Source organism: Manacus vitellinus, unplaced genomic scaffold, assembly GCF_001715985.3.
Source record: "Manacus vitellinus isolate BGI_N305 unplaced genomic scaffold, ASM171598v3 scaffold_4_pilon, whole genome shotgun sequence".
NCBI classification, from domain to species: Eukaryota; Metazoa; Chordata; class Aves; order Passeriformes; family Pipridae; genus Manacus; species Manacus vitellinus.
The window spans coordinates 3,632,517-3,657,057 of record NW_021940604.1 but is presented as its reverse complement, the minus strand read 5'-3'; the positions used below and the strand labels follow the sequence as shown (position 1 = coordinate 3,657,057).

Genomic DNA, 24,541 nt, shown 5'->3' with positions numbered 1-24,541 from the left:
ATGTCCTCTTTAAGGTGTGTGTTTGCTTGCTCGGTGAGCAGTGGAGTTACTGAGAGTGTAGGCTGCTGCACAGAATGAGCAGCAGAAGGAACAGATGCCTGCTTTCATACTGACATAGCAACCAGTTCTAGCGTGTTTTGATCTTAGACGATTTCCATAGGATCAAAAAAAGCTATTTATTCCCACCAATGTCACGTGCTTAATCATCCTAACACATGCAAAAGTAGTATGGGTCACCTTTTAGATAAGAGAGAAATAATATTCTTTCTTTCCAAAATGTTGATGGATGATTTTGTTTCTTTGTTTTACATACAGTTCAGAGGGAAGAAATGAGACTGAAACTTCTGCGCCTCCAGACTAGATCTTTCCATGCTTTAACAACAATATGTCAATGCCAAAACTTTAATAAAACTGGATGTCTGCTATTAAAGCTGGATAATGAAGTTGACAGAACAGCTCAGAGAACAGCAAAGTCTTGGAATTTTTATGCTCTGAAAACTGCATTCCCTTGGTTGACAAGTCGATGTGTGCAAGTCAAGAATTGGCAATTGCTCCAAGGATATGTATCCACTTCAGGAAGAAGTGTTTATTATCAGGGTGGGGAGGGGTTTTTTCCCTCCTGGAGATGTTTGGGTGTGATGATGATGCAAAACTTCAGGCTCAATACAGAGCATATCAAAAAGCTCAGGAACACATCATCAAGATTTTATGCAGTTGTATCAGCTGGTAAAATTATTCCAAAACACAATAACCAACCAGTCAAGAGGCCACCAAAGGCACCAAGGACCAAGCAGCCATCCAGAACGAACCTGCCTCTCTCAGACATGGAGGTAATGTATAACATTTACAGTCTATATGGCATTAAGGGAATGCATGAAATTTTAACTTATATTCAGATTAAGTTTCAGATGGGAAATAGATGTGCAAGTGTAGCCTGCGTTACTTGAGAAAGATTATTCCATGTGTAGAAATAGCTCTTTAATATCCAGACTCCTAGGTCTGTTGCAGAGGAACTGCAACAACAAACTGATTTAGATAAAGTGAGATATGATGAAGTGAAACAGTGCATACTTGTAGCTGTATCTCAAGATAGTTCTTAGCCAAGGCAGACATTAAGTATACTTGTATATAGGATTTCCACAGTGAACCTGGTGTCAGAAGTGTTACTGTTCTCAAGCTACAGCAACAACTGGATATTGTTAGTAATACAGTATGATAGACGAGACTGAAATAAGCATTGTGCCTTCAGAAATAGTTTACACACTGCAGAATATGTCTGTTACATGATCTACTGAACACGATGCACAGAGAGGTTTTAATGCTTGCCTTATCATCTAAGCTTCTGCTTAGTATTTTGTGTGATGAGCAGGAGTGTGCCTTTGTGTAAAGAGTCATAGTCAATTTAGTTCCCACTTGTATTTCCATGTTGCTTTGAAAGAGGAAAGTGAAGAATATTATTCCTGAAATACCATATAATGTTTCCAGCTTTTTAGTCCTGCTATGACATTACATTCAGAGTTTGACTCTTTTTGGTTTTGGGTGAAGTGACAACATTTTTGAGGCTTTAAATGACAGCATAGAATGCAAACAGTTTGACAGAATGCCAACTTTGTTTGACATTTTTATATTTATATGTAAGTAACATGCAGTGCTGTATTTACTTTCTTCCATTGTGAAGACATGGAGAAAATACATCCTGATATATTGAAATAATAATATAGTTTCTGAGGAAGTTTCCACATGGCAAAATGCTGGGCCAGAAATCACATAAACTGAGACCTAGCAGAAACATTTGCTGTCTTTTATTAAATCCCACGTGGGTTTGTCAGATATATATCCCTGTCTGCAAAGGTACAGACAAGCTATCACATTGACTGCAGACTGACAGTATTTTGGAATCAGGATTTTTTTTTTACCTGTGTATTTCTTAGAGCTGGGTAGTATAGAGAAATAACTTAGAGATGTGGATGACTTCTATGAGATTAATAAAAGTAGCACAAATGGAGAGTCTTTGAAGGTTTTTTTTCAGCATGCCATCTGTTTTTTTTAAATCCTGGTGTCACAAAAAATACTGATCTTGCCTTCTGTGCATGTTTGAAGGCAGCCAGGAGCCCTCCAGTATTGCAGGCCCTATTGTCAGAGCAGTTGCCTGGGGGCATCTTCTCCTTCCTAGCCTGCCTCTGGAGACAGTAGTTGTAGGCCCACTCCCGAGGTTCTTGGTTAGAGGAACCCCAGGAATCCCTGATGTTTTCTGTCTGGGAGGGCCTGACAGTTGACACTTTTCTTTTGCAGAGAATGATATCGTTCCCACCCCTCCCCAGCACTAGTCTTCCTGTGTTTTTACAGGCAGAGTGCTGAGTACCAGCAGTGATAAATTGGTTGTACAACCAGTTTTTCAGGATAGATGGAGGAGTTACTTGAAAGCAGTTAACTGGTTTAGTCAGTCCATCAGTGAGCAGTACCACTACTTAGTTAATCTGTAAGGTCTGGTGGCATGAAAAGCCTCTGAGCTAATTTTTAATGCTATAGCCATATAGCATAAAAATAGCTTGAAATTCAGGCAAAGATGTTATACTTACTACACTTTAGATAAAGACTGATTCCTATGGCAATACGAGGACTAGAGTTCATCCTACAGTTTGGTTTTTTCTTAAAAATTTTTGCATGCTTAAAGTGGAACGGATGGACTAAGGAGAGTTAGGATTCTATGAGCCTGTACAGTTGTTGGAGGCATGATGATACAGATCCTAAGTTGTCAAGATACTTAGCTGTCCTTAGGAGCAGCCATCCTGTATGGTGCACTGAGTAGAATCTTAATAATGCCCCAGCTGTAGGCAGAAAGAAGGAGGGTGGTGAGGAGCTGGAGTTTCTTTCTGGAGCCAGTACAAGGGCTGTATTCTGGGGAGTTTTAAGTTTGCACGTGGAAGTGATGTAGCTGAAAGCATGGCATAAAGGTTGATCAGCCAGTTGACTTGTCAATTTTAGGATTAGCTGAGTCACTGATTAGAGTAGATTTTTTGGCTGTATCTCACCAACAGTTATGGGAATTTAGACGTTCGGAGCACCTGTGGACACATCTGTTAGGTGGCTTAATTTCAAATTATACCCAATCCAAATGTTCTCCATCAAGCAAGATTTTAATAGAAATGTAAGTGAAACAGTACATTGTAACAAAAAACCAAAACAAACAAACCCAACAAAAACAAAAAAAAAACCCCAAGCAAACTAGTTCATATCCAAAATGCTATTTCAGGCATATAGCTTAGCACAAAATTTCTGGTTCTAGCTAAATGTGAAATCTTTGCATTGGAACTAAAATTGCAGCACTAAGACAAAGTCGATTCTGTAGCGCATTTACCTTGAAATGAAGAACAGCACAAGTAATAAACTATGGGAAGGATAGAGAAGGACAGATTTTCAGATTATATGCTAACTAGAAGATGAGAGTTTGCTCCTTTAGCTCTTGACAGAAGAGTTTCGTGGCAGAGCACATGTACTTCTAATTATCAGAGCTTTCTGGAAGCATCTTCAGATTCAGATACATAACTGGTGTTGGTAATTCAGAGATTGAGAATGGATTATACAGATGAAATTGTGATAATGCAACTTGATGCTGCAAGGGAGCTGAAAATGCAGTTCTGTTCCACTGTTAACTCAGCCTTGTAGCACACTTGTGGGAATATGCCTACAAAATTGCTCTCTGAATATTGTTATTACATTTAAAGCTTATTTTCTGTGAGTAGTTGCTGAATTAAGGCAATGTATAAGCAAAGCTTTGGACGTGATAGCAGAACGTTGACATTAAAAAGAAGTTCACGTGTGGTTGTGAATCTGATGACTGGCAATGGACACCCTGCAGGGAGCAGAACACCTCTGTAAGCCTTGCTATTTGTGTATGAGTGCTGCAAGAATGTAATTTGGATTTTAAGTTGAAGTGTATTATGAGTCTAAATGCCTGCAGATGAGTACAGTTGTTTTGTTCATTTGTTGTTAGTTACATCCCCATTTGTATTTGTTACAAAAAGCTGGGAAGTGACTGATCCACAATGAGACATTACTTTCTGGACATCTTCCACTACATTGTACTGAGAAACATTATTGTAGGACATACATTGTATCAGAACAAAGAAATACACTTAAAATAAGTAATAGAATTTGCAAATCAGGTTAATGTGACTTGTTTGATTAATTAAGAAAGTCTTTATGCAGATGGTTTTCTGATTTCTTTGCCATGCCTAAAGTCAAGTCACTTTGCAAGTCAGCATCATTTTTCCAGTTATTTGTTTGAATATGGCATTTTAGTTATTTAAGATTGTGGAATATTGAGACAAACTCTGGCTGTCATGTATTGTTCAGCTGTGGTGTCAGTTGAGAGCATGTTGTTAGTGCAGGATTCAGCTGGGGGCGGGAGGAGGGACACGGCAGAGGAGCAGCACCTACAACTGGCCTTGGAAGATCAGTGACTTTCTCTGCATAGTGGCTCATACCCTGGGAGCACCTGAGCAGTGAGCTTGGTGTGTTGTGGAACATGTTTGTGCTTGGAACAACTTTGTGCCTGATAAGCAGATTGGGATAGTTGAACTCCATTTATCTTAAAAACACGGATGTTAAAACTGGTATTGGGGGTGTCTTGCCTCTGGTTTCAGTGGTCAGCCAAGCATGCTGTAAGCTGTGGGATGGAAGAGCAGTAGCAAGTGCAGCTCTACTGTTAAAGCATTTGATTGGCATTCAGGGAAGAAGAGTTCTCTCTTCACAATCTCTGTCACAAAGATTTTTGGTGCGACTTATATCACCTGGATTGTTCTCCGTGTATGATTTGCTTTCCCGCTCAACAAGGAGCAAGTAATCTTGTTAGTATCTGTACATCAGGTGGACAGCATGGCAATGATAACGTAGAAAAGAGTGCATAAATGAAAATTGTCATTCTCTGAATAAATTTGAGGCAAACAGTTTTCTTATTAACATCTTGCTTCAGCCTTGCCCTAACTCAAATCTTTCTTCCTTTGGCACAGAATCTGATGCAGTGCACAGCCTTTGCAACAGCAGATGAATATCATCTTGGTAATCTGTGTCATGACCTGACTTCACATGGATATGTTGAAATAACAAGTTTGCCTAGAGGTAGATCTTTGAAACATATTAAAAGCAATGGTATACCTTGGGAAATAAAATATGGGTGAGGTATATAATTTTTATAACTTTATGTATTCTTGTTCTGGGAATGCCATGGAATATATCATACTGCCTGTAAAAATACTGCTTTGATTAAAGATTCCATGTGCCTAAGAATCCCCACAACTAAACCTTTCAGAATAGCAGTATGACCAGTATTTGCTGTTACTCTCTGATAATTTTTCCCAACATTACAATTACACTAGAAGTATTGAAAAATTACATGCATGCATGAGAAATAACTTTGGAAATTTACTGATACAGAGAATTTCTATAGAAATTCACTAATTGAGAAAATTCTGAATGTTTTATTTTAATTAATCTTTCAGTAGTGAGGTAGTGCAGTGCTTCAGCTGTTAAAACAATTTTGTAATTTGAAGTGTTGCATCTTCGTTCCATATTCACATTTCTATTAATGTAAATCACTGAGGGTCAGAGAGGAAGGCATGCAAGAGAGAATCTTGCTGACTAAGTGAAATGAAAAAGATAAACACATAAATGCTTAACTCTAGTAAAGAGAATGCTGTTGATAGGGTTTCTTTATTGGGCTGAGTATATCATAGCAAATGTTGAATGCTTCACTTGGGTAGGCTTCAGCAAAATAATTGGTCTGGTTTCCATATAAAGTATCTCTGAAGACTTGGGGAAAGTATGGCTTGGAAATAGCCAAAATATACTACAGGAAAAAAACAAATGGAGCTTTTTATAGCTTAAAGAATCTTATGCCCTGGAACAGCTGTGATTTTCATATGTTGGCAGTAGAATGCCTTTTTTTTTTTTTTTTTTTGAAAGGACAGATTATATGAAGCTAAGGGAAGGACAGACAGTTTATGGGCATTTCGATAGGGGTTGTCAAATACCTGTCTGCATCCCAAACAATAATCTAAGTGCAGTAATACTCCAGTAAGTCTCTTTCAAACGTGTGATTTACTAGTGATTGTCTTGTTCAGAAAGATGAATGTGAAAGACAAGACTAGAATGTCAGCTTCAAGTGCGTTTTAGTTTCTTTGTATTAGAACCAACCCTGGTTTCGCAGCTTTGGGGTAGAAACTTTGTACAACCCCCAGCGTAACTGTGAATTAAAAGTTACTGTTGATGGTATTTTGCCCTGGAGTGTGAGTTTTGCCGGTTCTTTCATTTCTTGACAGTGTTTTTGACTCCTCACAATAAGTACTCTTTATCAAAGGTTTGGAGGAAGTAATGATGAAAGTATGTTAGATTGTGCCAGCAGATCTGAAGTGTTGTGATTGTTGGCGTGTGCATGTAGCAGTTTGGTTACCAAGCCAAACATTGAATCTTAGAAAAGAAAAAAAAATATTAGCACATAGAAATCTAAATCAGCAATTATTTGTGTGGATTTGTTACTTTGTAGTGTTTTTTCTAAGCATTATGCTCGGTTTTGACTTCTTTAAAAACATCTTAGAGGCAGATCCTGTACTTTCACTTAAAGTGGACCAAATTCTCTTCAGTTGTGTATGTTTTGGCTGTAGCGGGTAAATAAAGATATGGATTGTATTTAAAAAGGCAAATTGGAAATTGTAGGCAAATATTACTTCCACAGTGATATCACACGTCACACCTAAAACTTGTTCTAGTGTTTCATCCAAGTACATGTTTCTGAACTGGACTAGCAAGTGGAAGAAGAGTCTTTAAAGGGCTCAGACCAACCCTGTGGTCTCAATTCAGGCATTAGAAAAAGTATCTCTGATACTTGGTCACTGTGCTGCCTTAGGTTACCTGGCCTCTGTGGCTTGACCAGTAAAGCAGAAGGTGGAATTTGTACATAGCCAGAATTTGATGCCTTTCTAAAGCTTAAGTGTTAGGCCCTGCAAAATCTTTGGGGAGTCTTGCTTTACTGTAGAAGCAGGAGGTTTTTCTGGTCTAGCTTCCACTAGCCCTGCAACAAAATGAGTCATGCTGGAAAGTAAACTTTTTTGTTTGGAACCACATCAGGACTTCTAAAACTTTATCCATATTAGCAAGTACTACAGTGAAGACTTGTAGGAGAAGAAAAGCCAAACCCTTGTTTTGAGAACCCAGCATCCACATTTTTTAAGTTTGGGGCACTCTACTTGCATTAGCTCTAGTCTGGTCCTTTGTAACAAATGCCTTATTAATGGTTGGAGTACTATAGGGGCATTTTTTGGAGCTCCTCTTTCAGTTTAATTTGATGCAAAAAATCCTGCATTTTGTATACTATTCTGCAATGCACATCAGAAGTGTGGTAAAGGAGGGTGGATGGAAGATTTGTTTCAAAAGAACACTTCTGATCTGAAGGGAAATGCAGGTGCACACTCTTCTGTCTTGGGGATGCGCTCTTTCAAGTTTCTGACTGGCAAAGCAAGGTCAGCAGAATTTGAGTGCAGATTAGTCCCTCAGTGTGTAGAGAAGAGAAAGATCTTCTGGGCAAGCAGATTTGAATGGTAATTTCTTTGCAGCTGTGGGCAGCTTCCATAGTTCTCTCACGTTGTATGTCCACTTCTGTATTCTGTTCCTGGTTATTTATTACGCTTGCATCAGTTTTCTCCTAAGTCTTTTGTTCTTTGAAGGTGTTACATTTCATTAACTGAGCATTCCAGTGAAGTTCACAATAAAGGCTGAGTCTGTCTAGAGTGTGACAGTTCATAAACGCAGTGTAGTTTGATATTGTAGTTGTTTCCTTGCAAGCATTTCCATCAGAAAAATAAAATGAGACTGACTAATGTGTCAGTATGTAATTGTTGAATTATAAGCTATCAAAGTTAGAAGTTTGACTATTAGTTCATTTTTTTTCATTTATTTCAAACCAGATGCTGCAAATGTTTTGGTGGTCCGTACTGAGAAATCTGCAAAAGAATATGATCCTGGCATGATTTTTTTCTTCAGGTAAACTATAAATTGTGTTCAAAACATTATGTTATTAATAGTAATGGTGTGAAGGAAGTAGTGCAGCTTGCTAGATGAAACTCAAGGAATAACTGTCCAGTCAGGATGATTTTAAAAAGATATCAAATTATTTAAATGGTTAAAAAATACCTTCTTATGTTTTTTCATTAAAGTATGGTTAAAAAGCAGCTATTACATAGTTTCTGTGAAGATAGTATTAAGTTTCTTGATTAACAGTGACAGAAATTGCCACTGTACAATTTGAGTATTGCATTAAAATGCATTTAAAACAGTATGATTACACCTCAGTTTTTCCTTGAATTCACAGGGAAGGGGCTGTTGTGTTTTGGAATGTGGAAGAGAAAAGTGTAAGTAAAGCAAAACTGTTTGTTAAAACTGCATAAGCAGGTGTTTTTGTCAGTCCCACAAACCTCAGCATGCTGACCAGGAAGGGTATACCAGAAGCATATCTATTTTAATGACTATATTTATAGAAATTTAATATTTTTAATGTATTTTTATTACTGTTGTTAAGTAAAACTGGATTCTAGGTACAAAAAGTATTGATCTTATCTGTAGGCAGAGTATGTGAAATTAAATGGCGTATTCAGTAGATGATACTGAGATACACAGAAGTTCACAGGAGGATTTTCATTACAGTAAATGAAAATACGTAGCAGTTGTTTCCAGACGTGAACAGTTTCTGGATTCAAGTTCACTTTTTCTGTTTCAGACCTGAAATATTCCTGATTTCCTGTCTGGTTTAGGGGGTGTCTGTATCAGATGTCCCACAAAAAGATAGTAGTTCTCCCTGTAGCACACTTAGGTTGTGGTTGTATGCTATGGTTGTAACTACGCTGCTGATTCTCAGGTATTACTAGCTGACTTAACTCATGATGATCTCTGAGTTGGACACTTCAGCCCACTGGAGTACTCTGAAAACTCTCATTTTGTTGTACATGCTTGAGTACCTTTGAAAATTTGATAGTGTGTTTTACTTGTCAGTACTAGTAACTGTAGTTGGTCCCATGCTAGCTTTATTTTTTATGCTTCGTGAAATCATAGTCAAAGTTTTAACTGCCAAACAACTTGCTCAAATAGAGGAAGTAATTTTATGCGCATGTTTTAATGAAATGAAAGGAAAGGAAAAAGCCCCAAACTGGTCTGTGGAACAGAAACTGAAAGTAATTCAGTAAAACAAAGTGTAGAGTATCACTGCGAATGGACAAAATGGCTTTTCAAAGTACTCCAGAATGACTAGTAGGAGAAGAAAAACTATTTGAAACTAACAAACACTTTCCAGGAGAAGTAACTAATACAGACTAATCACAGAAAGAAATTTAAAATGTAAAATACCGTTTTCAAATACCTGAATAGGAAGGTTGTACAACAGCTCCTCTACTAAAATAGCAAGGGCAAAAAGCAAAACCAGCTTTGAGGTTTTTTTAAAAGGAAATTGTATGACCTAAGCGCCCATAATAGCAGGAGTTTGAATCTAGTGAATCAAGAACATCTTGTCTGATTAATTTTACCGTGTCATAGCTAGTCCCTTCTATAAAATTAGACTGGGCCTAGAAGCAGTGTGGGGTTTGCATTGCTGAACTGTCCCTGGACACAGCTTAACTGGTTGGCTGAGGTAACTGGTGTAACAGCAGACACTTTAAGAAAAATGAACATAAGTTTTCATATGCTTTTTTACCACAGGACTTGAATTATATGGCGAGTACTAGTTATGCTAATATTAAAATCAGGATTATGAAACAAGGAGTTGTAGCTGTGGGGTTGAGGGGTTTTATTCAGTGAAAAATGTTACTGTGTCTTACATAGATAGATAGTATCACTAAAATCACTGAAAGCAATGAAGAAAGCTAGTGCTGCAAAGAATATCCCTCTTGCAGGTAATCCAACAGATCATTTTACAGTACCAAACCTGGAGATTATGCTTCATAAAAAATTTTCTAGTGTACAGTTTTGTGCTGAAAGATTGACTGTTATCTTTTATTTTGAAGAAGAGTGTTTCTTAAGTATGACTTAGTAGAAGATTGAACTCTTTAAAGAATTTAGGCATCAAAAGTGTACTGTGGTTTTGTGGTTTGGATTTTTTGTTAGCTGTTGTGTAGCTAAATGCCTTTTAAAAACTTGTAGGTAAGTGCTCTTTTTAGTTCATAATTTGTTCTAATTGCAGATGATTTTTATGAGGGGAACCTTGTAGCACATTAAAAGGAACAAGGATGAGAGATCCTAAGGCAGATGTCAGAGGAGAATGTTTTGTGAGAGAAAAGGCTTCTTTCTTCCTGCATCAGGTTTTAGTGTGCTGGAGAATAAGAGAGCAGTGAGATTACTTCTGTGACTAAAATTGCACATTTAACTGTTTACAAGGTTGAATGTGGCAGCTGAATCAATTTTTCGAGATTTTTGTAGTGTTAAAGGATTTCTGTAATACCACCTAACCTCTGGAAGCTGAAACAAAACTACTGATTTCATCAGCAACCAGAAATAAAACTATTGATTTAGCAGCAAACTAGTAATTTAATCCAAAACAACCACCCGATGTACTTATCCTGAAGATTTTCATCCCACACTCAGACATCTGCCAAAGTCTTGTACAGTTCATTGTTATAATGCTGGATACATCTGCATTGTTCTTACTGCTGCTGTAGTTAATCCTTACCGTATTTCATGTGTGCAGACATTAAATGGCATTTTAGTCTTCTCAGATTCCTTTCAGTTGTTCATAGCTGCAAATTCTTCTGAAGCTACAAATAGTTTCAGAAGTAAACTATGTTAATAACTTCATTATTTAGCACACCTCTTCATTGTTATTTAAATAACTTCAACATGAAGGTTGCAATTACCAGCCTACTATATGCAAGTGCTTTGCAGAGTCATAGTTATACTGTGTGGTAACTCTTGCTGCAATTGTCTTTTTCTTAGATGAAGAATATCATGCGAGTGCTAGAACAGCATGAAATTCAGCCATATGAAGTTGCACTCGTCCACTGGGAGAATGAAGAAATGAACTACAGAATAGGGGAGTAAGTATCTTCAGGCACTCGGTATATAAAAGTTAATAGGCACTTTAACCAAATTCAAGGAAAAGCTAGTAAAAATATACTTGTTGTTACACTTTTTTTGAACGAGTAAAATAAGGGAAGAAGAAAACAGTAAATCTAAATTGACAAATTTTGCTGTACTGTTAAACTTGAAGTAGTGGCCTTTGTGATTTGCTTATGCTATAGATTTTATAAATTAAGAAGCTCTGTGCCCACATAACTGAATATGTTCTTCAGCAATCCTGAACAGGAATTAGGTACTTCATGGGAAAAGAAACTAATAAGCATTATTGAGACAAGTCTGATTTTAAAGAGGATGCTCTGTATAAGCTTTCCTTATTGCCCTTAAGGTTCATATACAAGGATGTAATTCTGCACATACTTTACTTCCTAGGAAAGTTACAACTTGAATATTGTGTAATGATAAACCTGGCAAGTTGTCATTCCTTGTTAAATTTTTTTTCATCCCAGGGAGAAAATTATCTCTACAGAAATATTTCTCAATGAAAATGATTATATAAATTATCTGTAATTTTCCAACACTGATGCCACCAGAAAGCCACTCCTAGACAGGACACTAGGGACTGAACTAATGAGGTTGAGCTTATTTAAGGTAACCTGATAAGGAGACAAGTGTTTGGGTTTTTTCTGGCCATTTGAAAACTGCATGTACTATCTGGTTATGTAATTTGTGATTCTGGACATATTCCATTGTGCTTATGCAAGTTTCATAGTGGGATTGACGTGAAAAATTGAACGAGTCTTATTCCTCCTTTTCTTTGTCACTTGCCCCTTATGCAGTAGAGGTTTCAGGGAAAGTAACACCATAGTGGGGATGGAGTGAGGTTGGTAAGAGTGACAGCAGAAAAGGAAAACAAACAGAAAGGTAACAGAGGAGCTAGAGAGCAGGAGAGAGGCCAGCATCCTGCTTACTCTGAATTTTCTGTGTGTTTGTAGTAATGCTGTAGTTACCATCACAGCTTGTTGTGCTTTCATTTAGACCTAGAAAATTTGGTCATAATATTAGTCTTAGACTGAGGAACTAATTTTCAGTGATTTGTTTTGGTTATTGTCAGAATGAATGTGAGGGAAACGCAAGGATGGGGATGATAGCCATACAGATACCGTGTGCTTTATATAAATAAACAACCAAACCTCTCTTGCATTCTTGATTATTCTTTAAATGTTCCTTTGCTGGTGGCTTAGTCAATGAAGATGGTTCAATCTTGTTTTAACAGAGGTCAGTCAAAGCTCCATAAAGGACAAATCCTTTTTAATTCTGAGCTGGATAGTGATGAAGTTGTTCTGCAGAAATTTGCCTTTTCAAATGCACTTTGTCTTTCTGGTAAGTTAATATTGTTCATACTATCAGCCTATGCTACACATTTTGTGAAATGTCATTATAGGTCTTTGTACAGCAACAGGTTGGAGACGACTTGGTGCCTGGTTTAGGCAAGCTGTGTAAAAAGTGATTGTTCTTCAGTGAGAGGATGTTTTTAATGTACTTACCATGTTTTCTAAAAATTGGAATTGCCTTATTCAATATAACTCATTTAAAAGATGAACAAAGCACATTAATAAACATGCTTTGCAAAAGATACACATTATTCTGAGCATCCTGTTCCCCACCCTTTAGAAGTATCCCTGAATAACAATGAGTATAGAGGCCATTATTAGAAACCTCTCAGTAATATTGCATAATTCATCCTGCCATCATTTCCTCTGACAGAAAAAGCTAGATGCCAGCTAAAGAAGTGATGTGGAGCAGCGATTCCCAGTTGGGGAGGTGTACCAGTAACAGATGTGTGGACCAGAGTCACAGAAAATATTTTCCAGGCTTATTAGCCATGGTAGGAGACAGTGGGAGGCACTGCAAAGAAGTTAGACTCAGCAGTGGTGCTGCTGCTTATGGAAGTAACACCTCTCTTTTGCTTCAGACCTTAAATGATGGAAGTGGGAGTAGAAGCTAGCAGCAGCAAGGCTGTCCTTGGAAAGGCCTTCAAAGATAGTCTGGTCTGTCTACCCCTATTGCCTGTAGGGTAAATTATAGGATTCCAGTAATATTTAGGGAAGTGCCCCTTTACACAGGAGAGACATCAAGAAACAGAAGGCATGTTTTTGAGGTGCTACAGCATTTGATCAAGGAGTACAGTGTAACTAAATGGTTTTTGACTGTCGAAGGAAGAGCTGTTGAGAAAAAACGCCTATTGTTCTCTGTAGTTTTCCTATTCATAAAGCCACTGTATGGGAGAATAGTGCCACATAAAAGGAAACAAGGGATTTATTCCCAGGAGATAATTGGTACCAGTTTATGTTAGTGTGAGACATGCACATCATAAAGAAAAACAGTTCAATAAAAATGTTCAGTAAAAATAAAGGATGCAAGTATAGCCCCAAGTCAAATTTACGACACAGCAGAAACCAACCTCTGTCAAATAACAGGTGATAGCTGAAATGCTTACTGGCTTTTTTTTTCAGAGGCTAAATTAAAAGTTTTTTAAGTCAATGACTTGGAGTAGGCCTCTGTATTCAAAAGATGAATGTGCAAATGCTAAGCACTGGATTTACTGTCAGTGTCCTAAACAGATGATACTATCAATTACTACCACGAAAGAGTTCATTTTGACAATTAAACCTTCCATAATTCTTTTTTTCTGATCGAATAGGGTTAATTTTTAATCTGTTGCTACTTCATTCTTGTCTGGGAATCTGTGGATTAAAGAACAAAGCCTGAATTATATCATTATCTTGTAGAAACATCTTTCCAGGCTCAAACTGAGGCATAGTAGAATTTGTGTTGCCATTGCCTGTGCTGAACTCAGGTTTCCATAGAAGAGAAGTTACATCTCCAGTAAACAGTACACTCACCTAAAAAGAAAATGGGAGATTGCTTAAGTTTGAATTTAGCTTTAACAAGTACAGGTGGTGTGTCTATACAAGCTAACTCTCCATGGTAGGAGCACACTAGATCAATACTGGACAAATGGAAAATGAAAGCTGAAATGAGACACTAGAAATGCAGTGGAGGCTCTTGAATGAGTCACACATGAAGTCAGCCTCACCCAGGCACTGCTTATATCTCCAGCTTCCTTGGAATGTAGTTTGCAAAGGCTTCTCACCTGCAGAAGAACACCAAGACACACAGCTTTAGAGCTGAAGCAAAATTCATCAAGATCTTAATGGATCATTTGGAGAAGAAAGCTGTGCTCAAGATGAAGGTGGTTCTGCGTGCAGAGCTGTCAGTGCCCAGCCCAGATTTATGTATTGGTATATGAACACTGACTGTGTAATACAAATGGTAACTTGCTGCAAATAATTTTGTAAGCATCGACGTGTCCTGAAGCAGCCTGTTGGCAGATTTAAAGTTACGATTACTTGAAAACATATGTACCTCTCACAGTCTTCTGCTTTGTCACCTCTGTGTTGCAGTAAAGCTGGCTATTTGGGAATCGTTATTGGATAACTTTGTGGAATCTATCCAGTCAATTCCTGAGGTGAGGCCTTGTTCGTAACTCTCCCCTCCTTTTCTCATGTGCTTTGTAAAAGATCAGTCCAGATACAGCTGAGGATATGGAAAAAGCAGTTGAATGCTTTACACATTTGGCGGTAAAGCCATCAACGTGGAGAAGCTCAGAACACCTGCAAAGTGGTGGGACAAGAAATCATCATTTAAAGGGTTGGGAGTGAGGTTCTGCATTGTAATGATGTTTCCCATGTTGTGTCACTGTCACCTGCCACTGGTGAATCTGTACGTGTAACAGGACATTTAAACAGGGCGTGTAACAGCATTTAAAAAACCTGGCCAAACAGTGTGTGGAAATTTAAGCTGAAAATAAGGTGCTTTAACTTGAATATAATTAAAAGTTTAAGTGAATTACTGAAACTACAGTTTTTCATGAAATTTAAAAGTACAAAGCCCATATGATGTCACATATAAAAATGAGGTTCATAGGGTTCAAAAGAGAAAATATTTGGTTTATTATTTTTATATGAAGGAAATAAATGGTAATATGTTGATAGTTGTAAGGAAAATGTCTACAGAAAGGTTAACTAGTGACAAGTAAAAGAACACTGTCATGACTTTAACAATAGTAGGAAGAAAACCAAGTGATCTCTTGTTCAGAAATCATTCATAGAAAATGCTTCAGGATTTGGTATAGATACTGATAACATACTCAGTGATTTATTGAAAAACCTGGATGAACAGTTGCATGGTGATATTCTTAGAAAGCTAGATAACCAAGGCACTAAGAAAACAAAACTAAAATGTTAATAAGGACAGTATGCATTCAGATTTTAACCCATGTTCCTACTTCAGGCTGTAAAATTCTGGGCTTCTTAACTGCTAGTACATGTTACTTGACCAAGCAGTGAAGAACTTCTTACTTTGCAGATTCTAAAGTCACGAAGGAAGGTAAAACTCTCTCATGCAGATGTAATGCAGAAAATTGGAGAACTCTTTGCACTAAGGTAACTTTTTTGGTTACACCCAAGACATATTACACGGAACTTAAAATCTATGTTGTGCGTGATACCAGACTACACACTAAATAGAGCAGGATGGGGCAGCGGGTGGGGGAATTCCTTCAAACTTCTCTTGGCTGGAGACTGTGCTGTTTATGTTAGTCAGAAGACCAACTGGCTCACCACTCACATTACGGCATTTCAACTATAGACAGGCATTAGGCAGTATATCGTAAATGACCAAATTCCAGACCCTTTTCCCTCCCTAGGTCCAGCAATGCATGTCTCTTAACTGGTAATTACAGTAGATACTAGAGCATGTGAAGGATACCAGGGGAAATACAGGCAGGTAGATCTTCTGTGAATTCTGGTCTTCCCTTGACTTACTCAGAAACCACTGCTAAAATGTACAGATTTAATGGTTTTTCCTCCCTCAAGTGAAATTTGGCCATTAACAATACAGAGCATTACATACTCTTAAAAAAAAAAGAAAAAAACAAAGCAATTCCTGTTTTAAACACTGGGGTTTATATCCTTACTTGAAGGACTCTTCAGTAATAAACAGTGATATTCCTAATATCCAAAGGTTTATTTTAGCAGTAGGTTGAAGGCAGGAGATTTTAGCTCTTAGCCTTTATGATGCTGAGACTGTAGCCCTGGTTCTGAAGGGTGTGCTGTGCTCACACATCCAGCATGCAGTACCAGTCACATTGAGAAGTTCTTTATTTCATGTACTGTTTCAGTGAGCTACTAGCATAGTCAAGGACTTCTTTGCAGGTATCAAAAATTAAGGAAGGTGACAGGTTGAGGATGCAATGTTGCTATAAGGCAGAAGTCATTTATGTTCAAAACTGTTTCACAGTACAGTATCGCCAGAAAAGTTTCAGATGTGACCAGTTTTAAACAATCACTGCAATTGTATTTTTACTCTGAAAGAAGATTCTTTTCATATTTTACTCAAAATTACAGGACATTTTTTCTGTTTCTTTTGACTGCTATGTAAATATTTGCTCCTATATTCACCAAAAGGAAGCCTGAACCACACTAGTACCCATTCTTTTTAGACACCGTATAAATCTGAGCTCAGACCTGCTAATAACACCTGACTTCTACTGGGACAGAGAAAAACTGGAAGAGCTTTATGACAAGACGTGCCAGTTTCTCAACATTAATCGCAGAGTTAAGGTAGGTGTCTTACTGTTACGAGAACCTTCCATGCTCAGATCAGTCATCTTTGGCTCAGCAGGGCCACAGACTGCTCCCTGAATGTCTCTATCAATTGGAGAAACTGAGTAAATAATAGGATGCTATACGCTTTTCCCCTTTTCCATGTGTTCATAGCCCGTTTGCACCTTTACCCAGTTTAGGCTAACTTGCCACACATGAATGGATTGTGTTATTTCCTGAGCCACTAAATTAGGATTTAAGGAGTTACAAGAGATTAAAGTCTTCTTCTGAAATGTGTGCAAGAAAACAGGTTAAATAATAATGAGATGTGAAGCATTCTTCTTACTGACATGGTCATTCAGGTCAGTTCTTGAAGGGCAACATAATGCTTACTGCTGAACCAGAATAAGAAGCACAAAAACTACCACTTCTGGTGGTACAGCAGCCTTAAGTATTTACTTTGGAGGTATTCCAAAAAGCTGCATCATCTTTTGCTTGTGCCCGTTTTCATGAGTAGATATCACCCAGAAGCACTTTAGTACCTGCAAATGCATATCTAGATTTGTATTATTTTTGTGAACCTATTGAAATAACAGGCTCATTTATATTGAAACTTTTATTGCTTGTGCATGTTCCCTTACAGAGCTTTGTGTTTTATTTTGCAGTGGTGTTAACAGCTTTCTAGTTCTGTTCACTGAGCTCTTCTGTGGAGTGTGTTCCCATATTTAGTGATCTCATTCCATTTCTGGAATCCAGATTTGCCACATGTTTGTAATTGCTTGCAGGTAATGAATGAAAAGCTTCAACACTGCATGGAGCTGACAGATCTAATGCGAAATCACCTGAATGAAAAGCACGCTCTGCGCCTGGAGTGGATGATAGTAATACTCATCACCATAGAGGTTAGTAGCGTTTCTTATCACTGTCACACTGAACATGTAATAACAAGTGCAATTTATATACTTCATAATTTGAGAATTAAGATTATTTTAGTAATGTGATGTACTGTACAAGGGGATTAGTCTTCAGTTCTTTGCAAGTAACTTTTCAAATTGCAGCTCCAGTTATTTTTCAGATTATCTGATCTACAGTGTAAACTGGTTTAAGGATTATTCAGTCAAATAAAAATTTCTATCACTGTTTGCTGTTCTCCAGGTTCTGTTTGAACTTGCAAGGGTAGTTTTCTGATGACAGAAGAAACTCAGGAAGAAAACTGACAAAATCATTAAGACCATACAGCCTGGAAAATTCCTATCATATCCTTCTGGAAAAGAGTGAAATCATGTCTCTTGATAAATCTGTAAATCTACTAAAATAAAAACCGAAAAATAATAAATCAGTCTGTGAACATCATTCCCAACTGCTGTACTAGTGACGCTAGAGAGGTCTTAATCTATCAATGTGCTAATGTAAAGATGAGATGCATTTTTAGGGGAACTTTTCTAGGGAGTGGACCCAGACACATGCAGGAGTAATGCAGAGATAGGTTTAGTTTTGTCTTAATAAGCAAAGACAGAAGGGTGGATCCCTGTATTAATTTGGTGAAGGATTCTACTGCCTTGTCCCCTTGACAACTAAAAAGACACTGAGTGCTACTTTGTGCATTTCTGACAATATTTTCCCTGATTTTCTCCAGCTCCTTCTTGTACAGCCATGACACTGTCCCAAGCTTGGAAATGGCACTACTACTTGTTCTCCTTAAGTTATCTGGCATGATTTTAATATATGTGGCAGGTATATCTAATGTTATGTTCTACCCCATCAGAAAAAGGTGTTTATATACTTGTATGAGATTACATTTCTTTAGTACTACTTATATGATTTTTTTTACATTTAGTATTCATATGAAAGGGGAATGGAGTTGATCTTCATCTTAGGTCACAGGAAGCTATAGCAGAATGATAAACTAAAGTAAGATTCACACAATTTCTCTGTTCACCTTATCATGCTATTTAATTTTTATCAATACAAGTTGCAAGGAATTAGCATAGGGTAAGATGTCTTAATTATCCTCTAAGGTAAAAGTTTCTTTTTTTATTTTTAATTTATTCCTAGTCTACAGAATATTACCACTTCCTCATGAGAGGATGAAGGGATTTTTTTTTTTCCCAGCAACTTCTCTTTCTAAATGTGTTTTCAGGAATTATGACACAACTGCTGTTTTATCACCTTTTTCAAAGTCACTTTAGTCCAGTGTATTGTTTCAGGAACATAACCTAAAAATTTTGTTACAAGCATCTGCAGCATCATGGACAAGCTGCAATGACTAAATTCTGGCTAAAAGTGCAAAATCCATTTGTAGTAGCTTACTGTTCTGTCTTCACCTGAGAGCAGTATTTCTGAGTGTGATACTGGACTCTTGTTGAATATGTCAAACACACCCACTGGAGAAAAGAGTAAAGTCAGGAAAAACGTCTGACTACAAACCCATCCTTTTGCCATAAATTATGTTCCAGTGTCACAGGAGCTACTTAAGAAGCAGCAACTGCTCTTAAGTGAAGGTTTTTCTCCTTGGAACCAGAACAGATCCTACCTCGAGGTCTTGGTTTTAGAATAGCTCAACTCTGGCTTCTCTGAACTGCTGAGAAGGTCTGAAGCATGAAGCCCTGCTCAGGGAAGTGAATCAATCAGTCAGCAGAACAGCTGGGTGACAGTCTTGTAGTACAGTGCAAACAGCTCTGCATCAATAGCCTGACTTACACAGGGTTGTTAAGTAATGGGACATTACATCTTTTATGCAGCAGAAAAACTTATCAAGCACCACTTAATTCCAGTAACAAGAATTGGGTTACATTTTAATTCTAACTTTTCTAGCAAACATTTTTCAGGCTTCCCCCCACCCCATTTGCGTGTAATACTTACATTCAGCATCAGTTCCCATTTCATCTCACAGTTTCAGTATTGCTAAATTGTAAATTTAGCTAAAATGTGAATATGCAGACCAGCTGCATTTATCAGGAAAAGTGGTTTAACAAAAATATTTGAGGACTCCTGGATGTTCTTTAAAAGCATAGTGTCTAGGCTTGATGATCTGAAGCATTCTGTTTTGGGACTGTAAGAGCAACCACCACCTCAAAACAAGAGAAGCACAGTTACTTTTGAAACTGTAGATCAGTTTATCTTGGCACATAAAATCACAGCCACTAACGTCACACTCTCTGCTTCCTGCCAAGCCCCCAACCCCACTTATTGTGTTGAGTGGCTCCTCACAGCTTTTTAAAAAAAGCTCAGTTAAGCTTTAATGTATGTTAAAACTTTGTATCCATTTTTTTCACGGTGTACACACTACATCGCATGACAGGCTTTTGTTTTAGCAACAAACTCCATAATCTGTTTGAGAATATCTTTACTCTATTACATGTAGGAGAAGCAAGCTGGGAAGTTGAGTGCACCAAGAACCTAACAAGCTTTCACAGCACGATTACACAGAGAGCAGAGCCCTCTGCAACCATGCAGCACGTGGGAAACTCCCCGCCTACAATCTCTGCTTCACACTGGAAATCCTGTGGGGAGCCTGTGCACATGTGTATGCATGGCCTGACCAGGAGGAAGTTTTATGGCAGAGGCAGGATGAGTCTTCAGTTCCAGCAGCAACACAAAACTGATTTAGCTGTGAGAACACACTCATCTTTCACCTGCCTCATCTACCACACGCCTTCATAGTGTAATTGAAAACAACCATCACTACACAGTTCCTGCTGAGTCTTCACCAAAATGGGTTTACTCAAACCAGTAAGGGTCACCTGGGGGAAAAAAAAAAGAAAGTTACAATAAATACAGAATATACAAGGAAAACCAGAGTGGAATCCTGGTTTATCCAAAACTCTAAAATTTTAACCTTTTTAACAAAATTAAGACTGAATGGCAAAATTCTGCTCATATGGAACCTTGTTAGACCAATCTTTTTAAGGAACCAAACTATGCAGACTGCTTCTATCTGTGCTTTTTCTACTAGATAAGGTAAAGGACTACTTACAGATTATTTTCTTTGGCAGATCTGCTAAGAAGTTGTCACAAGAGCAGCTATTTGGCTGAGAGTTGTGACTCCTGAATTCCAGCCCCATTTTTTGGGGTGACAGCACTAGTGGCTACAGTCAGTCCCTGCTCTCAGCTGCGCTGTTCACATTAGCTCTGCAGGCAGGATAAGCTGGAACATACACACACTCACTTAGAGCTCTGTCACTGAGAGCTGCTTCCTCTCTGGAATACCTCACCCGCATGGCCTTTAAAAATTCACTCATCACCATTGCAGTTTGAATAGTTTTTTTCTAAGGAAAACAACGCATTCATTTTCATATATTGCTGTAACTTTATAGTCAAGCTCCACTAAAAATGTCACTCCAGCCAAGAGGACATAGTCATGTTTGAACTTTACCAGTGAAAAGTGGGCAAAGCCCATGTAACAGGCTAATCTGGGACTAAGTCAAAGCCAGAGAGGAGAGGGCTAATCCACAATGCAGAAGCTGTGTCAGTTGGTCTACACTAACAATTTCTGATGGAGATGAGAGTCCTAACAAGAAAAAGTAGACACAGTTAAACCATTTCCTTAAACAATATACATTGTACTAACAAAAGGACTGGCCTGTTATTATTTCCCCTGGTCTAAATTGCAGCTACTCAACTAGTTGTGTTCACTAGGTGTAGGAACAATTCCTAATTAACATACCAATACCAGAAAAACAGCTCAGCCTTCAGAACAGCAAAGATCCATTTCTTCATCTTTGCACCTCAGAGAGCCTACACAAAAGGTGGCTCACACACCATAGATCTCCACTTCTAGGACCACCAAAAAAACTGAAAGGTCAGATCTCCTTGGGGGCTGACAACTCACCTCTCACCAACATGCCCCAACAGCCTCCCCAGGGCAAGGAAGCCAAGAAAAAGCAGAGCTGTTCCACAACTTCTGCTGGATCCTTACATCTGGGGTTTTCCCAGGGATCACTTTTACGTTTTTACAGTGCTGTGTGGAACAGGTGAGATTTGGACCAAATATGTGAAAAATTCTAAGAGAGGGAGGACAGAGTCCTGGATTAAAAGGTTGGAGACTATCAGAGGGATAGTATTCTAGCAAGGAGCTACTGCAGCTGTCACACTTCCCACCAAGCCTTCTTGCTAGCATGAATCAAAAGTGGAACTGTTAGAAATCGCAGCTGTGCTAATAAAACAGATTTACAGCACTGACATAAACTCATGTTTTACCATATTTGTACCCACGTGAGAGCAGTGTCCCACATCTTCAGGGAAGGGTTCCCACCCATTGCCTAGGATATGCAACTCCCAGATCCCCACAGCTTCAGCAGAAAGTCCTGTGGGAGTGGGGAGCAGTGCCACAGGGGGCAGTGAGCAAAGAGCTCTTCGGAAGAGGGACTCCGCTGTCTTATTTTTCAAAAATGCTGAGAAGTTTGAAATCTCACTAAAAATCTTGGCACTTTGAGCCTGATTAACATCACTAAAGCTGTTAAGGTTTTGACTATAACAATAAAAACATCTGCTATTCAACTCCAGATTTCAACTGAACTCAACTAAAAAGACACACGGAACTGACTGGATCAAGTTCCTTGTGCTGCTCAAGTGACTTTTTCCTCAGATTAGCAGACACTTTGGTCATCCTATTAACACTTAAATCATCAGCAGTATGTTCATTTACGATGCGAAATACGATCTTAGCAGGTAAAATTCTGCCTTTAATCCAAGTACGTGAAGACCGAAGCAAAACCAAAAACCTAGGGACTGATCCTGTCATCAACAGAAACACACCTAACTAAGAATGCACCCAGATGAGTACCACTATCTGAATCAGTCTGAACAGTTGAATCAGTCTGAACGGTCCTTCAAAAAGTCATAAACTGGGAAAGAAGTCCTAATCAAGTACCTCCAGAAACTCAAACTCCCAAAACTCAGATGAGTTCGAAGTAGAATTTTAGGTTCACATTGTAAATTGGGTGTCCAAAATGCACCAGATGAACAACTTATTACTCCCTGCAACACAGGTCTCAGATGTAAGTCAGTACTGAAGGTGTGAAGTTCAGCAGCATTACACTCAACACAGCAATCTTTCTACAGATTCCAATGGGCCTTGAATGCAACAGAGTCCTTCTAAATTAGAAACTGCATTATTGCTGGATTAAACTACTGGGGTCCAAATAAAAGTGCTTTAAAGCTGAATTATGAGCTATTACTAATAAACCATAGCTAAGTTTTTCTCCAATTTCAGAGACAGCACAAAGGAGAATCCCACACGAATGCCAATACACAAGTACTAAAGTGCAACATAAAAGAGAAAAAAGAGACCACAAAGCCTGCCATATATCTGCCAGAAACACACTGGTTTTCCTAAACAGCCCACTCAATTTAATTAAAAATTTTATCACTTTCACCATCTTTCATGAGAATGAGACAAATGATCCACCACTAAGCAACTTAAGTTCAAATGCCCATCTACTCTCTTTACTTTGTATTTAGTTTGCAGAACTGAAATGTAAGGGAAACCATTCAGGGGAAAAAAATTGCCAAGTAGACTGGCTAAATACACTCTATAAACTTCTGCCAGAGGCTCACATAGCAGAACTCAGAGTTGTTAAAAACATGACCCTTGTAGTTCAGCATATCTCAATACTCAACGTGGGTCCTAAAGATGCAGTTCTGTTCAGCTGCTCTATTCAAAGTACTGCAACAGCAGCAAACAGACTGTAAGCTTTCAGCTCCACTAAAATTAAAGTTGTTGGGCTTTGGGGTTGGTTTGCTAGGTTTTTTTAAGACTTCACTAGTTAGATTTCATGTGCAGCTTAACTTGGGTAAATAAATTAATATTCATGAGCTATATGATCCAAACAGTCTCAAACTGTGCCTATCAAGACATCCATTAATTTCAGTGGGAGATGGCTTAGACTCACATAAAACTGGTCTAATCCTTTAACAATAAACACTTGCTTAAATAAGTACCTTAAAAAAGGTAATAATAATTATTACCATTATCTGGACCTAATTCAAACTGTTGGCATTGCCGCATATGTTGTTCCTCATGAACAACAAAAAGCACACTTAAGGACAGCAGGAGCAGGCCTCCAGGGCGGGGGGGTGCAAAGGAACCCCCTTTAACTACTGCTGGCCGATATCTTCCCACGAGGTTTTCAACAACAGTTTCTCTCTGAAAACGTTTCTGTCTGTGCCACTGCTCCGCTTAGCAGATGTCACCTTACAGCCCAGACCGATTCTCTGCTTGGAGGAATCACACTCAAGGACTTCCCAGCCTCTTGTAGAAGATGGTACCCCTGCTCCACACTAACAGCTCTTGACTTAAGTAACTTCTGCAAGACCGACAATTTTTTCCACGTATCGCAGTGTCTGTTGGTGCATTCCTTTGTGCAGTCTTATAAGCATCCACAGATTATTCTACAGCACACCTTAGATCTGGATAAAAAGATGCCTGGCTACAGCCACCTTCTGTCCGTACTCCACCACAACCAAATCTGCCACCGTGGGAAGTTGCAGATGTGGGGGTTTTTTTGAAGACAACTATACTGTCCCCTTAAAAAGTCATGCTAAGAATAGCCAGTTCAAATAACCTGCGTCCTGTTGAACAGATCAGAAGCGAACCCAACCTTTCCACTTTTGTACTCTGAATCACTCTTTTTGACAACTGAACTTGTAACCTCCCGTCTGACAGCTCAGCCACGCTGTGCCCAGGGCAGTTTCACAGGGCTCAGCCCCACGCCGCCCCTTCCCAGCGCACCGAACCGAGACCTTGCTATAAATGACACCTGGAGCGCAGCCAGGGTGACGCGGAGGAGGGCACCGGCACTGAGCCCGTGCCCGAGAGC

The 24,541-nt window shown here is 38.5% G+C and overlaps 1 protein-coding gene across 4 annotated transcripts; it reads left to right on the top strand.

Moving 5' to 3' along the window:
• Nucleotides 1-299: 299 nt before the first annotated feature.
• RMND1 (required for meiotic nuclear division 1 homolog) lies at nucleotides 300-18,057 on the top strand. Of its 4 annotated transcripts, XM_008934703.3 has the most exons (11): nucleotides 302-830; nucleotides 5,013-5,121; nucleotides 7,962-8,037; nucleotides 8,366-8,405; nucleotides 10,972-11,072; nucleotides 12,329-12,435; nucleotides 14,520-14,584; nucleotides 15,484-15,560; nucleotides 16,619-16,739; nucleotides 17,507-17,623; nucleotides 17,877-18,057. In XM_008934703.3, the coding sequence occupies exons 1-11, from the start codon at nucleotides 330-332 to the stop codon at nucleotides 17,907-17,909; spliced, it is 1,347 nt and encodes a 448-aa protein (XP_008932951.1). In that variant the 5' UTR covers nucleotides 302-329; the 3' UTR covers nucleotides 17,910-18,057. The 4 variants fall into 4 exon arrangements, with proteins under 4 accessions (XP_017933597.1, XP_008932951.1, XP_017933598.1 ...); XM_018078108.2 differs by lacking the exon at nucleotides 17,877-18,057 and having other exon boundaries at nucleotides 300-830; nucleotides 17,507-17,850; XM_018078109.2 differs by lacking the exons at nucleotides 17,507-17,623; nucleotides 17,877-18,057 and having other exon boundaries at nucleotides 305-830; nucleotides 16,588-16,696.
• The last annotated feature ends 6,484 nt before the right edge of the window (nucleotides 18,058-24,541 follow it).

Excerpts from the sequence above, each read along its gene's own strand:
- RMND1 (XM_018078108.2), top strand. The coding sequence starts at position 330 with ATGAGACTGAAACTTCTGCGCCTCCAGACTAGATCTTTCCATGCTTTA. Across the intron at positions 8,406-10,971 it reads GGAATGTGGAAGAGAAAAGT|ATGAAGAATATCATGCGAGT; the intron begins GTAAGTAAAGCA and ends TCTTTTTCTTAG. Across the intron at positions 12,436-14,519 it reads AAATGCACTTTGTCTTTCTG|TAAAGCTGGCTATTTGGGAA; the intron begins GTAAGTTAATAT and ends TCTGTGTTGCAG.